This window comes from Solanum verrucosum, unplaced genomic scaffold (assembly GCF_900185275.1).
Source record: "Solanum verrucosum unplaced genomic scaffold, falcon-dt-bn FXZP01000127.1, whole genome shotgun sequence".
NCBI classification, from domain to species: Eukaryota; Viridiplantae; Streptophyta; class Magnoliopsida; order Solanales; family Solanaceae; genus Solanum; species Solanum verrucosum.
This window is the reverse complement of record NW_026020321.1, coordinates 479,343-494,784: the sequence shown is the minus strand read 5'-3', so window position 1 is coordinate 494,784 and position 15,442 is coordinate 479,343. Positions and strand designations below refer to the sequence as shown.

General features: G+C 31.4%; 1 protein-coding gene and 1 pseudogene across 1 annotated transcript; both read left to right on the top strand.

Annotated features, from left to right (window-relative positions):
- The first annotated feature begins 2,720 nt into the window (after positions 1-2,720).
- On the top strand, positions 2,721-4,180 carry LOC125835376 (gallate 1-beta-glucosyltransferase 84A24-like). The gene has a single exon (XM_049514502.1). The coding sequence runs from the start codon at positions 2,726-2,728 to the stop codon at positions 4,178-4,180; it is 1,455 nt and encodes a 484-aa protein (XP_049370459.1). The 5' UTR covers positions 2,721-2,725.
- Positions 4,181-4,233: 53 nt separating this feature from the next.
- LOC125835394 (protein FAR1-RELATED SEQUENCE 5-like) lies at positions 4,234-6,909 on the top strand (annotated as a pseudogene).
- The last annotated feature ends 8,533 nt before the right edge of the window (positions 6,910-15,442 follow it).

Here is a 15,442-nt window from a genome sequence, read left to right as displayed (position 1 = left end):
AAAAATTACTAAAGTAAAGAGAGAAAATACCACACTATTCTAGTCCAAGTTATTATATAGATATATAGATAGACTTTTAAAAATCACCAAATTTTTTTCCAAAAAAATCAACACATTATTTTAGAAGAAGAAGAAGTTAACATTTACCCTATAAAAAAAAGAATTATATATGTAACACTCCAAACTTTATCAAACAATATTGTTCTTGGAGAATACATACCTTATATTTGAAAAATAACTAATTCAAATTGTTAAAAATAAACAACAATAAGTGCATCTCTATATATTCTAAATCATTCAAACTTCAATTCTATCAAACTAATTTGATCATCTCTTGATGAAACTTCCACCGCCACTAAGTTTCTTCTTCATTTTACCGAACCTGTACAAAACTAATCTAACACTGTCATAAAATAAATATCTTCACCTTGTCCTCGTGTTTGGCTACTATGACACAAAAAGAAATTATGTAAAACATATCTATGATCTTCATGAACATGGTGGCCATGCATATTTCCGCATCAATTTTTCTATGTTCTCTCTTTTAGTTGTGAAGAAAATGAAGAAAAAACAAACAAAAACGGAAAAAATATATATATTAATAAAAAAGAAGAAGGAAAACATGAAAATGAATATCAAACAACTCTATATATGATTGTTATTTATAGATTGTTTGAGTCATAAGAATTAGATAGAAGGAAGCTGAGAAGACATGTTATTTAAGTGGAGAATGCAAAAAGATGGAGGTTTTTTTTGTAACATGAATTATAATTGAATATAATAAATATGATAGATTTTATTAAACAAATAATTAATGCAAAAAATGAAAGAAGAAAATTCAAAAAAAAAAAGAAGAGAAAAAAGATACTCCCTCCGTTTCAAAAAGATTGGTCTGGTTTGACTTGGCACGAAGTTTAAGAAATTAAAGAAGATTTTTGAATCTTGTGGTCCTAAATTAAAGTTATGTCAAATGTACAAAATTGCCCTTAATCTTGTGGTCTTAAACATGCCACGTGGAAAGCAAAAAGTAAAATGTTACCAAAAAGGAAAGAGGTCATTTTTTTGAAACTGACTAAAAATGAAAGGAGGTCATTCTTTGTGAAACGGAGGAAGTAAATAGTTTGCTAGGCCATAGAGAGGTGCAACATCACCTTGTCTATATATATATTAAACTATAAAGAAAAAGTTACTTAAAATATTAAAATATATTATCATTTTATAATTGAAAGAAGGTTAAAAAAAGAGAAAAAAGAAAATAAATCTATTAAAAGTAGAAATTAGAGAGGTGTGAGTTATGAAATGAATAATTACTCTTTGTAAATTTGCATGTGAAGAGTCTTTGTCGTAATTAATAAATAATAAATTAAATAATTCACTTTTATAATAAAATAATTAATTTAAATTTAAAAAAATCTCAAAAAAGAGAAAAACAAGATAAATATGAATGGAGGTCATAGAGAGGTATCACATTACCTTATCTATGTTTCTTCGTTATATTGTATATAGATTTCACTGTCAAACACTTTAGTAATGCTCACAAGTGGATTTCAGCCAATATTCCGCACTTCATTATATTATCAAGTCGTTGGCCTGAACTCGAAATTATAGAACTATAAGAAATCCTATTTGAATCAATTGAATTACAATTTAACAAATATTATTTAAATTAATTGAATTATAATTCAACAAATTTTATTTAAATTAATCTAATTATAATTATTTTTATTACTATATCATTTTCCATAATCCTCTAGTATTTTGTAAAAGCTTATGATGTAGCCTTGTATGACTTTTATGATTATTCCTATTTTGGAAAATGGGTTTTACCTTTAAAATGTTCATAAGTTCATGTAGTGTTGGTCCGCTCGATCCCACAAAAGAATTTATGGCGTGACATATTTTTAGCTAAAATGCGATGTTTGGAGATTTATATATTTATTGAATTTAACTCGAGATTATATATAGAAAGATAATATTACTTTTTTTACTATTATATAGATGAGGATATTTTGACAAAGAAAGTAATATATATTATTTGAAATGATGTAAAAAGTATTATAAATCATAATAATTAATAACTTAAATTTATTTAAAGGCATATAAAATATTTAAATGATTCTCAGAATTCTATCAGTTCCACATTAATTGGGCTAGAGGGAGTAACATATATTATTTGAAAATGCATAAAAAAAATACCATCCTAATTTATATGACACTTTTTTTTTTGCTTTGTCTAAAAAAATATCATATTTATACAATTAAAAGTAACTTAATTTTAAAATTCTTTTTTTTACTCAAATATCTTAACTTTATTTTAGATTGCAAACTTTTTAAAAAATTATTTACTTTTTGTCTTACGTGCTACAAATTATAGGGGTGTTCACCGGTTGATTTGGACCAGTAATTGATCAAAATCAAATTAAATCAAATCAAATCAAAACCACTTTAATGCATTTGAATAAAAACAAACAAAATTAAATATAATATATATTTATTGGTTAGTTCGTTTTTGGTTTGGATCGATTTTTACCTAACCGTAAACACCCTACCAATGAGGGAATATTATATAATGCAGCTTACGACATACCCGCACATACACAAACAACATAGCATTTATTTTACTTTGCTACTTTACTAATAAGAAAAGACTACACCACTCCCTAAATATTCTTTTCTATAGCTGCTACTTTTCATTGTAGCTAATCAATAATCACACTAGAGAAAAATGGGATCTCAAGGTACAATCGATTCATTCATTCATGTTTTTCTCATATCATTTCCTGGTCAAGGACATGTCAATCCATTACTTAGACTTGGCAAACGCCTCGCCTCGAAAGGTGTTCTGGTTACCTTTTGCGCACCTGAATGTGTAGGCAAGGACATGAGAGAAGCCAACAAGAACATAATTAGTGATGAGCCATCTCCTTATGGGGATGGTTTCATTAGATTTGAGTTTTTCAATGGATGGGAGTACACTCAGCCTAAAGAGAATCGCCAGCTTGAAACAGAGCTGGCGAATCTTGAATCTTTAGGCAGGGTACTACTCCCTGAAATGATAAAACAGAACGAAGCCAATGGACGTCCTGTTTCATGTCTAATCAACAATCCATTTCTTCCATGGGTATGTGATATAGCTAAAAGTCTTGATATACCTTGTGCTGTCCTTTGGGTACAATCTTGTGCTAGTTTTTCTGCTTATTATCACTATCATTTCAATCTTGCAAATTTCCCAAATGAATCAAATCCAAACATTGATGTTCACTTACCTAACATGCCAATTCTCAAATGGGATGAACTTCCTAGTTTCTTGCTCCCATCTAATCCATTTCCTGTCTTAGCAAATGTCGTTTCACGACAATTCAATTACCTATCTAACCCCATTCGTATTTTCATCGAGTCATTTGAAGAGCTCGAAAAAGATATAGTGAACTACATGTCCAATTTTTTTCCCATGAAGACGGTTGGTCCATTACTAGTCGATGAAGATTCAAAAATGGGAGAAAATATTCGTGCTGACTTAGTGAAGGCTGATAGCTCCATCACTCAATGGCTCAATTCCAAGCCACCATCTTCAGTTGTTTACATTTCTTTCGGGAGTATTGTTGTTCCGAGCCAGGAACAAGTCGATGAAATTGCCTACGGATTATTGAATTCAGGGCTAAATTTCTTGTGGATCATGAAGCCACCCCGAAAAAACTCGTCCTTCCCCACAGTGGTATTGCCACAAGGCTATTTGGACAAAATTGGGGATAAAGGAAAAATTGTGGAATGGTGTTTGCAAGAAGAGGTTTTAGCACATCCTTCTTTAGCCTGTTTCCTGACTCATTGTGGATGGAATTCGTCAATGGAGGCCATCGTGAATGGCGTCCCTATCGTAGCATTTCCACAATGGGGTGATCAAGTCACCAATGCTAAGTACTTAGTGGATGAATTCAAAATAGGCATAAGACTTTCTAGAGGTGTGACAGAGAATAGGATTATTCCTCGATACGAAGTTGAACAATCTTTGCGCGAGGTGTCCAGTGGTCCTAAGTCCGCGGAGATGAAATCAAATGCATTGAATTGGAAGAAGAAAGCAGCTGAGTCAGTGGCGGAAGGTGGTTCCTCCGATCAGAATTTGCAGTCTTTTATTGATGAGCTTAGGACATTACAAAGTAGTAACCAAAAGTTGGCCAAGTAATTAGTACCTCTATCAAGTTAGTGTAACCTTGTTTATTGTTGCATAATTACAAGATGCGAGAAGAAAGGCTGAGATGGTTCGGGCATGTGAAGAGAAGATGCACAGATGTTCTAGTACAGAGGTATGATCAATAGGCTGGCTACGGATGGTTACAAGAGAAGTAGATGTAGGGGATAGAAGTATTGAGCAGAGGACATGACATAACTTCAGCTTACTAAGGACATGACGTTAGATAAGAAATTATGAAGGACACAAATTAGGGTAGATGATTAGTTAAGTTGCGGAGAGTTGTCTCGCTTATTCCTTCATATTAATAGTGGTAATATTACTTTCAGAGTTTCTTGTTATTCCGTTTCTGTGACTGTTTGATGTTTCTTGTAATGATTGTTCCCTTTTAGTATCTTTTGTCATACTTTTATTCGCATTTTGTCTTGACTTCTTCTCTCGTTGTTTTCATTTTAAAAACTGCTTGGTGATTTTTTCACTTGAGCCAGGGTCTATTAGAAATAGTCTATTTACCCCATCAGGTAATGATAAAGTTCGCGTATACACTAGCCTCCTCAAACCCTATTGTAAAATTATATTGGATATGTTGTTGTTTTATCTACGTTGAGACGTTGGTTATCCCCTTATCCTCTGTACTTAATTTTAATTTATATTTTTCTTTGACTTCATACTCTTTAGTATACATTTCTTTAGTATTATCAGAGTGGTGCTAATTGTTTCTTTCCCTTTTCAGAATGACTACAATCTCAACAGTTAACTGTTAAGTTGTCACTGGAGATGGTATACCTTTACGTTAGGAAAAAAATTATTATGGTAGAGGCCCAACCAAAGTTGGATGAGGCATCATCCAATTTTTTGACATGTGGATTGTGGGCCAATATGTGTACTTTGCAAATAAAATCAAATGAAACAAAATTAAAATAAAGATAAATTTCTATATAGTACAATAAAAATGGAGGGAAAAAGAGTACTATTTTCCCTCTTTAATTAGGATCTTTGTCTATCATATCTAAACCAAACAAAGTAAAAGTTCTAAAACAAAAATACATCATTGTTGCTCTAAAACAAAAATACACCATTGTTGATCTTGTACTCTCTAGAGACGTTCAAATTTTATTCAAGTAAAGTTACAAAATATATAGATCTATGAACTTATTTCTTTTACTCTCTTTGTTCTCAATATTCTTTATATTTGTACAATGATATTTTCTTACTAAAATTTTAAATAGAATGAGAAGTTGTTTATTAATAATCCTCATTATACATATATATATATATATATATATATATATTATACACATCTTGAAAGCAAAATATTGCATTATCTTATACAAAATGCTCAGGATTGTGTAACACAATTATCTATGTAGATTTTTGAGTATCATTCATTGTTGTCATAAATGATCTCCATGCTTGGTAGAAAGTTCCTGCCAATATAAGATATTAGTATTGGTAATTTCAAGAAATTTTGCATTCAAATTTAATGGTGATCACATATTTTAAATTAAATCTGAAATAAATTGTATAGTAAAACAAAAGACATGTATTAATATTTTATGTGCTAATTAAGGTAATATTTGAAAAATACAATTTTTAATGACATAATTTGTTTCTTGTGCAGATTCTGCTTTAAATTTTAAAAAATAGAGGACGTACATGTTGATAAAGAGCCGAGGATGTGCATATTGATAAAGGGTCTTCTCTTCAAAAAGGTAATACATTTCATTTATATGATATTTTCTTAATTTGAGTATGAAGGTTCTCTATTAAATAAATTGTATTTATATTTTTACCTATTTCTTAAGTTTTGATACTCAGAAATTAAAATTATTATTGTAGATTTCAACGTTAACGATAACGAATATTCTACAAGAGCAAATAATGTTTATAACATTAACAAGAACTTTGCTTTTGAGATTGGAATGAAATTTAATTCTGAAGAAGAATCATACAATGCATATAATTCATATGCTCTGGCAAAAGGTTTCGGTATTAGAAAAAGTGCAAAGACTTACAACATAAATAAAGAAGTAACAAGACGGTTATTTCTTTGTTCTTGTGAAGGAAAATCTGGTAAGCTTTTCCTTTTTCAAGAAAGAAAGCGACAAATATTAGAATATAGATGTGGTTGTATGGCTCGTATAAAATTCAAAATTTCAAATGGGATATGGGAAGTATGTGAATTCTATGATGTGCACAGTCATCCCATGATAGAATATAATTTGAAACATTTCATACAATCGGATCGTAAGCTTACAAGTGCTACTAAAAGTATTCTTGGTTTTATGGTGGATGCCGGTATTCGTACAAAAAAAGTGGTTCGATACCTTCATAATGAAGATGGTGAAATTGAAAATGCGGGATTTATTGAACAAGATGCTCATAACTTTATACAAGCACATAAGAGGAATATGATTAGTAGTGGAGATGCTCAAACCGTGATAAATCATTTTATGCATTTACAATCAGAGGATTCAAACTTCTTTTAATCTTTTCAAGTTGATGAAGATGGCAGATTGTGTAATTTCTTTTGGAGAGATAGTATATCTAAATTGCACTACGAGTGTTTTGGGGATGTGATGATTTTTGACACTACTTATCGTACAAATAGATATGACATGATTTGTGCTCCATTTGTTGGTGTGAATAACCACTGGAAAAATACTTTCTTTGGATGTGCATTTTTATGCATTGAGTATAACGGAGTTTGTAAAGCATTATGAGCAACAGACAATTGAAATGAGTGATATTGAAGCTATAGAGGATTATAAATCTCGGGGTGATCCTAAAATTTTCATTGAAGATTGTGGGATATTAAAGCATGCTGCTAGGGTGTACACCAGGAGAATTTACACAAGATTTCAACATGAATTTCTACAAGGGACAACCAAAAGAGTAATCAATGTTGAAACTGAAGGGAGTCTAACAAAATATCAATTTTAAAGGGTGAAAGTGAGAAAACTGAAGTTGTCCAGTTCAATGCTCTTGACAATTCTATTATTTGTAGTTGTCATATGTTTGAATCAATGGGTTGGTTATGCTGTCACGCACTTAAAGTTTTGTTCTTTGACTTGAATTTTTCTTCTATTCCTGAGAAATACATTTTGAAAAGATGGTCTAAGAATGCTAAGCATGAGAATGAATTTGCGGAGTATACCAAAAAGTAGGGAAGAACAAAATCTTCTATGGCAATTAGTTTGAAAGGGTTAATGAAAGAATCATTTATTGTCATGACTTTAGCTGCAAATGATATAGATTCAGAAGAAATTGCTAGAAGGTATTTATACCAAGCAAGAGTTGAGATTACTAAGCATTAAAGCGAATTGTATGGTGGAAATTGTGACAAAAATAGACACCAATTTGATTCATCCGTTGATCCTTTTATTGGGGCAAAGGATCGAATTTTGGATCCAATTAAGAAAAAAGGAAAAGGAAATGGATATTCAAGAATGAAGCCAAAAGGTGAGAAAAAAAAAGAAAAAGACATCACATGTGACATTCAAAAGCAAAGCAGGACAAAAACATGAACATGGAAAAACAGTGAATTTTGACATACAATCAGCCTCAATGTAACAAATACAACACGAATCTATGGAATTAAGTTTTGAGGTTTGTTCTCTCTTTAACAAGTTAAATAATTTTTTCATTGTTTGTTATTGTATTCATACATATACTAATCTTGATCTTTTTTTTCTATATCAAATATGCAGTTACATGGAGATTCATCCAATATTTTTCCTCAATTTTTGACTCAAAATTTGAAACTTGCATGCAGAGTCAACAATCAAACAAACAGATATTTGAAGAAAATTCAATTTGATCTTCGGTGCATATCTTAATTTTTGATATTTGAAGCATTAAAAATCAGTGCAACAAATATTTTTTTTGTATTTTGACATTACAAGTGACATGCAAAGCAAGAAGATCCATAGAGATCTATTGTCAAATATATATATGAAATATGTTTTTGTTAATTTAATTGTGTTGATAGTATTAAAAAGTTCAAGAAAGATGAAGACAAATTTGTACCTAAAAATCATAAATAGATAAAAATCGTAGTAGAAGCTTTAAGGAGAATCATCCATATCTTCACCCAATTTTTTTTAATTCTCCTTTAGCATCAACAAGAGTGTCAAGCAACAATAAATTTTTGATTCTTTTTTGACATCAACAACATTGAATGTTTATCTTCTTTCTTCTTTGAAGAAGAGAAAAAGAAACCCAGAACCTTCTTCATCTTCTCTCTCTTAGATTTAAGTGAACATTTAATATATGTGGACCCCATTATTTACTTTTGATTTTTTTTAGCCTTTATTTTAAGAAATGGTCCACAATTCACGTGTCAAAAAATGGGTGGAGCCTCACCCAACTTTGGTTGGTTGGGCCTCTACCATAATAAAAATTTTCCCTTCTAATTGGTGTATGGTGTACTTTTGTCAAATTCGAATAGGCATAATACATGAACAAACATTCAAAACTTAGCCTCAATTGGAAAGTAATTTGAAAGTTCACATCTTATAAACACTTAAATTAGATCTAAACTGACAACTAGATATTCTAACTTGGTCAAATGTTTGTTATTGTCTCATGAACACCCAATGTTGACGTGCACATAAATTTATCGGAAAAGGGTCAAAATTATTCCTGAACTATGTGAAATAAACCACTTATACCCTTTGTTGCATTTTAGGATAAAAAATGCCCCCGCTATTATCCTAAGAGACCACAATTACCCTTAAGACTTAACAGAAGTGATGTGGCAAGCGACATGACACTAATTCCACCACATAGGCTTGCCAACTAGGATACTCACTAAAAATTTTTACCCAATTAATAATTCAACCCTAATCCATTTTTGTTGGACCCAACCCACTAAAATTAAGAGAAAAACATTCATCTTTTTTTTCACCTCATGCCACGTGTTTTTCCGTTTGATCAAAGGGTATATATGATCCAAAATTATGACGGTAAGGGTATGTATGACCCAAAAGTATAACGAAAGATATATACATACCATTTTTGAAAGTTCGGGGGTATATTTGACCTTTTTTCCTAAAATAAATATATGATTTCGTACTTCTCTAACAATTTGACACGATACAGTGAGACAAAAAAATCACTTGTAAATGCTTTGATATAGTGAAACAAGAAATATAATGAGAAATTGCATCAATAAGAGTAGATGTAATACGAAGGCTACAATAACATGTTACAACCAAAACATAATATGGAATTTCTGATGTGAAGTAGAAGTACTATGACGTGTGAAGTGTGTAGATCGTAGTGTAGAGTACTAATATAGTGTCTAGTTATGTTAAATTATTAATATTTAATATTTATGAAGGATATAGTAGTAACTTACTATCTCCTTAATGAGTTATTGGTTTAACCAATAACCCAATACTAAAAATCGATCCAAACCGATAACCCAATAATTTTTTTTATAAAATCTTTAAAAATTCGTTAACCCAATAACATTTTTTTTTATTCGGTTTAATTTATTGGTCGGTTCGATTTTTGCACACCCCTAGCCAAACGGTGGCAACTTCATCAAATGGATGTGAAAAATGCATTTTTGCATGGTGAACTACATGCAATTATATACATGAAGCCTCCTACATGATACAACCAAGCCCAACCTGATATGATTTGTAGTTTTCGAAAATCTCTTTATGGCCTGAAGCAAGCACTACGTATATAGTTTGAGAGCTATTATCATAAATGCTGGATTTTCTCAATCAATTTTTTATTATTCATTATTCGTCCAACACTCCAATTCTGGTATGACAATTTTACTACGGCATGTGGATGATATGATTTTAACTGGCAATGATGTGAATGGAATTAAACAAGGGCAACTACATAAATCCCACTAGTTTAGGTTCTAATTATTAACATTCTTGATACTTTCAAATATTACTTCCTTTACCATATTTCGTGCTTAGGATACATTAGTCTGAATCCGTGAGATACATGTATCTGCCGAAGTTTTATAATGAGATACATATTTTATTTGTTTAAATTAATTGGTTGTAACTGATTTCCTTAATTACATGAGTAATTGAGGATTTTCAAAATATATAGATAATTAATTTTGAAAATTTAATTAATTTAATTTATTATTCTTTGAAATAAGAAATTCATTAATATTAATAATAAAAGACAAAAATATGTATATCTTGGTCATGTAATTTGATTAATTTCATTTTATTACTCTTAAAATAATAAATTTATTAATTTGATGTATCCATTATTTTCATGTATATATTTATATGGTCTAATATCATTTCATGTATCTTTTTTATATATATAATTTGATGTATCAAGTATCAATTTCATACCTTATATCCAAAACACATGTATCTCGGATTGTTCGAGCTTTTGACGATGAGACACGTGACAGGCCATACAAACATTGTTTGAGCTTTTGACGATGAGATACGTGAAAGGCCATACGGACATTGTTTGGTCGCCGGCGTAGCCAAGTAAAAGCCCTGCGAAAAAGCAAGTGAAGAAATCACGCGTCAAGACTTTCATCAAGCTTGTCAATTACAACCCAAAAAAAAAATGAAGGAAGAGAGAATATGGTGGAGGTGATGAAGGACATAGGGGGTGGGGGTGAGAGATACGGGTAATGTGATTGGGAGAGGAAACCCTGATGTGAGATAAAATAATTTGAATTGCTAATGTACTACTTCCTCTGTCCCTATTTACTTGTCCACTTTAGAAATGACACACCTATTAAGACAACAATGATTAGCATAGTGAAGTTACAATTTTACCCTTATTAATTATGATTCCAAAATCAATTTACTCATTAAAGTCATTATCCAAATTTCAAAGATGAGATAACTAATCAATGTTGTGGAAGTTCATCAGTTTATTTATTTATGACAACTTTTCACATTTTTGTGGGTTCACTGCGTAAGACCCTCAAATGACAGAGAAGGTTAGCACTTCAGTTTAAGTAAAAGAAATTACAGCCACTTCTTTGAATTCAAGTGAAAAAATTTGGAGGGAAACAACATACACTTTAACAATTTTTTGTAACATTTAAAAAATTTCGGGAAAATGCATAAGTACCCCCCAACCTATGCCCGAAAACCCAGAGACACACTTATACTATACTAAGGTCCTATTACCCCCCCCCCCCCCCCCAAACTTATTTTATAAATAATTTTCTACCCTTTTTCGCCCTACGTGGCACTATCAACCAGATAACTTGAAAAAATTGTCAACACGTGCTGGACCTAGAAGATAGTGCCACGTAGGTCGAAAAGGGGTAGAAAATTATTTATAAAATAAGTTCGGGGGGGGGGGGGTTAATAGGACCTTAGTATAGTATAAGTGTGTCTCTGAGATTTCGGGCATAGGTTGGGGGGGGGGCACTTATGCATTTTCCCTACTACAAGTCACAAGAATTAACAATTTAAACTATAGTCAAAGATTTTCATGTTCGAGTCTCAAAATTCAAACTATGTCATATAAATTGAGAAAGAGGAAGGAGTAATAATTAGCTAATTAAGGTAATTAATTAAGAGTGCAAGCTTCCTGACCTATTTTTGTTAATTAAGTAGTCTTTTTCTACCAACAAGGGTTGTGGTGAAGTGGTAAGTACTCTTTTATCCTTAACCAAAGATCTCGAGTTTGAGTCTCCCTCGGTATGGAGTCGTCATTGTTAGGGAGCGCTTTACCCCCAATATGAGACTTTTCTATACGAATCTAGATTTAGTTGGGCTCTATTATGAATACCAGACATCGAGTGGAAAACCAAGAGAAAATTTCTTCTTTAATAACACATACAAAAAATAGGAGATTGTTCCACTATGTGTTTGATAGGATTGTTTTCCAATTTTTTCATGTATGGTTGCCTTAAAATGTTTTAAATTTTGTTTGCAAATCAACTTATATTTCTCAAATTTAAGGAAAATGACTTACGTAAAAAAAAAAGACTTGCCTCTAAATAATAAAGGAAACATTTTTCAAAACTATTTTTCAATCTCATACCTCAACTTTCCACCCTAACTATAGTCTCGTGTACCAATTTTCTATACTATAGGATCCAATTCTTAATTCTCGATTTTAAACCCGACTTCCAACCTCTATATGGAATCCAACTCCCGAGTTCCAACCGAGTCCGGGTTGGATCCCATTTTGTATGCCAGGTTCCGGGTCAAGATTTGAGGTTAGATTCTGAATCAAATGTCGAGGTTGGTTTCAATTCGGAAGTCGAGGTTGGGTCTTGGGACAAGAGTCGGGTCTTGAATCGTGAGTCGAGGTCGGGTCTCAAATTGGTCATCGGAGTCGTTTCCAGTTTAGATGTCGGTATCAGGTCCCAATTCAAATGTCGGGTCTCGAATTGAGAGTTGGGGTCAGAACTGGGTTGGATCTCAAGGCCAGATCCTGGATCAGCCGTTTGGTCATGTCCCAGTTTGTATATCGGGCTCGGGTCTCGGATCAGTTATCAGGGTTGGTTTTCGAATCATAAACTATTTTCCTAGAATGTAATTTTTACTCTCTAGTGAAAAATAAAAGATATTTTCTGAAAAATATTTTCCACTCACCAATCAAAAACTAAAAAATAAGTGAGAAGCCAATTTATTTTAGAATACTAATATTTTGTACGTATAAAAAACATTTTCCTTCATACAAAACACATAGTTATCTTCTTCTTGCTCCATTCATGGTTCACCATGGCTGGTACTCCTGTCAAATATGTTCCTGGATTTAATGGATCACTTCCTTTTCAACTTGAAACTGAGTACTAATCCTTCTTTGCATTCTTTTATTGTATTTGCTTCAATCGCTCCTGAATCGGGAGATGTACATTAATAAATTATACTCATAGTTTTCCTTATATCAACTAATTGGTTCTCTTTTACTTTTTCACGTATTTGCAATTAACTTTAAAATAATGAGAAATTAACTGCTTCTCCGTGATTCAAAGACTGTTAGTAACGTATTTCTCAAATATGACATGATTTAATTTTGAATTTATTTGATTTTCATTGATTTCTGGTTATACTTATTAATTAAGGTTTAGATATGTTACCATTACAATCAATGTGCTATGTGGGTAAAAAGTGTTTAAGTGGTTCAAATTCTAAATATTGCTAGAGGTGTTCAATAGATACAAATCTTAATTCAGGTGTCCAAATTAAATATATGAACTACTATAAGTGGTCATGGATCACTTAAAACAATAATCTATTGTCTTGTCTCTCATGCATGTATGTTTAGGCATCCAGGTTAAATATACGAATAACTTTAAGTGACTGTCGATGACTTTTCGTATATTTAGGTATATAGGCATTGAGCATTCGGAAGAAGTGCAACTATTCTAGTATTTTACAACATCAGAGTCCAATCCTGTAGTTGACCCTCTTATTCTTTGGCTAGTTGGAGGCCCTGGTTGCACATGAAATTGGTAACAATTTTCAGTTCTTCAATGTATTCTACTCTTTATATTTTTTTTTTCTAGTGTTATAGTTTCATGATAAGAAAGGTGGTTTATGGTATTGATTGATCTATTTGATGCATTTTCACAGGATAGTCTTGTAACTCTTCGAGAATTATGTTATTTATCTGGCATGTATTACTAGAAGTAGTAGATCTAGGATTTCTAATATATGGATGCACCATTGAAAACAAAAAAAATTAAAAAAAAAGAAAAAAAAGAGAGGAAAAAATGCATTAAGTGAGAATTAATCCTTAGTCCCTCTACACCAACATCCAAACAACTACACCATTTAGCATTCATAAAATATAAATGTTATCGGATATTTTTATACTAATTTTAGAAAATATATATACACACGCATGGAGTCCGGAGTCAAAAAGGCAACAAAATTTTTCGAAAATTCCAAAAAGGGTAACAAAATTATTTATCAAACCAAAAGGACAACAAATTTAAACACCGTCTAAATTAGGGTTTTCGCTGCAAGGCGCAGATACCCATGCGACTTGTAACGCTCAGCCGCCATGAGCCTTACAAGGCGCATGAAATCTGCGCTTTGCAGCCTTTTTCTAAAACAAAAAAAAATAAAAATGGTTTTGTGAATTGGCTAGGCTTCTATTTAAAAAAAATAAAAATCAAGTAGGCCATAAGGCCATTTCATTAAATAAAAGGCAGTCATCTATTTTATTTATTGTTCTTGAATACCAAATAAAACTAATAAAAACCTTTTCTTTTAATTATCATAATTGTATCAAGCATCTAAAACCCATGTTTCTCATTTTTTATTGGTCTATAGTTTTCTCTAGATAAACTTTTGCTATATATGTAATTAAAATAGCCAATTTTTAAAAATGGTTAAGATGGAATGTGCATATCATCCTGGAATAAGATGTAGATCATTAACATATAATTTAATATAAATAAAATATTCTATAAATTATTTAAAGAGTATATTATTTACCGTCGAAAAACTCAATCTCCCAGCATGAAATGGTAAGTTTTGAAATTGACGTTGTCGTACAAAATTATAATTTCCTTCGTTGAATTCTTCAATATCCAAATTTATAACATTAGGAGTTTGAAAGCCACTACCTTCTTCTTGTGTGTAGTTGGGCACACTGGTAGATACTCTAGCATTGTCATTTGTGCAGATTCTATATTAACCATTTTAAAAAATTAGCTATTTTAATTCCATATATAGCAAAAGTTTACCTAGAGAAAACTATAGACCAATAAAAAATGAGAAACATGGGTTTTAGATGCTTGATACAATTATGATAATTAAAAGAAAAGGCTTTTATTAGTTTTATTTGGTATTCAAGAACAATAAATAAGATAGATGATTGCCTTTTGTTTAATGAAACTACTTGATTTTTTTTTAAAAATAGAAGCCTAGCTAATTCACAAAATCAAAAAAAATAAAATAAAATAGAAAAAGGTTGCAAAGCGCAGATCTCATGCGCCTTGTAAGGCTCATGGCAGCTAAGCCTTACAAGGCTAAAAGATGTATGCTCCTTAAAAGTCACATGGGTATCCGCGCCTTGCGGCATAAACCCTGATTTAGACAGTGTTTAAATTTGTTGCCCTTTTGGTTTGATAAATAATTTTGTTGCCCTTTTGAAATTTTCGAAAAATTTTGTTGCCATTTTGGCTCTGGACTCCACACACATGCCCTATGTTTTGGCCCCAACGTGATGCCATCAGAGTCATAAATACTCAAACATAGATGGATTCAACTTTCGATTAGCGCATCCATCTGAAATCAATGTTTTTCTATGTAGACTATGAATTAAACTCTA

Excerpts from the sequence above, each read along its gene's own strand:
- LOC125835376 (XM_049514502.1), top strand. The coding sequence starts at position 2,726 with ATGGGATCTCAAGGTACAATCGATTCATTCATTCATGTTTTTCTCATA.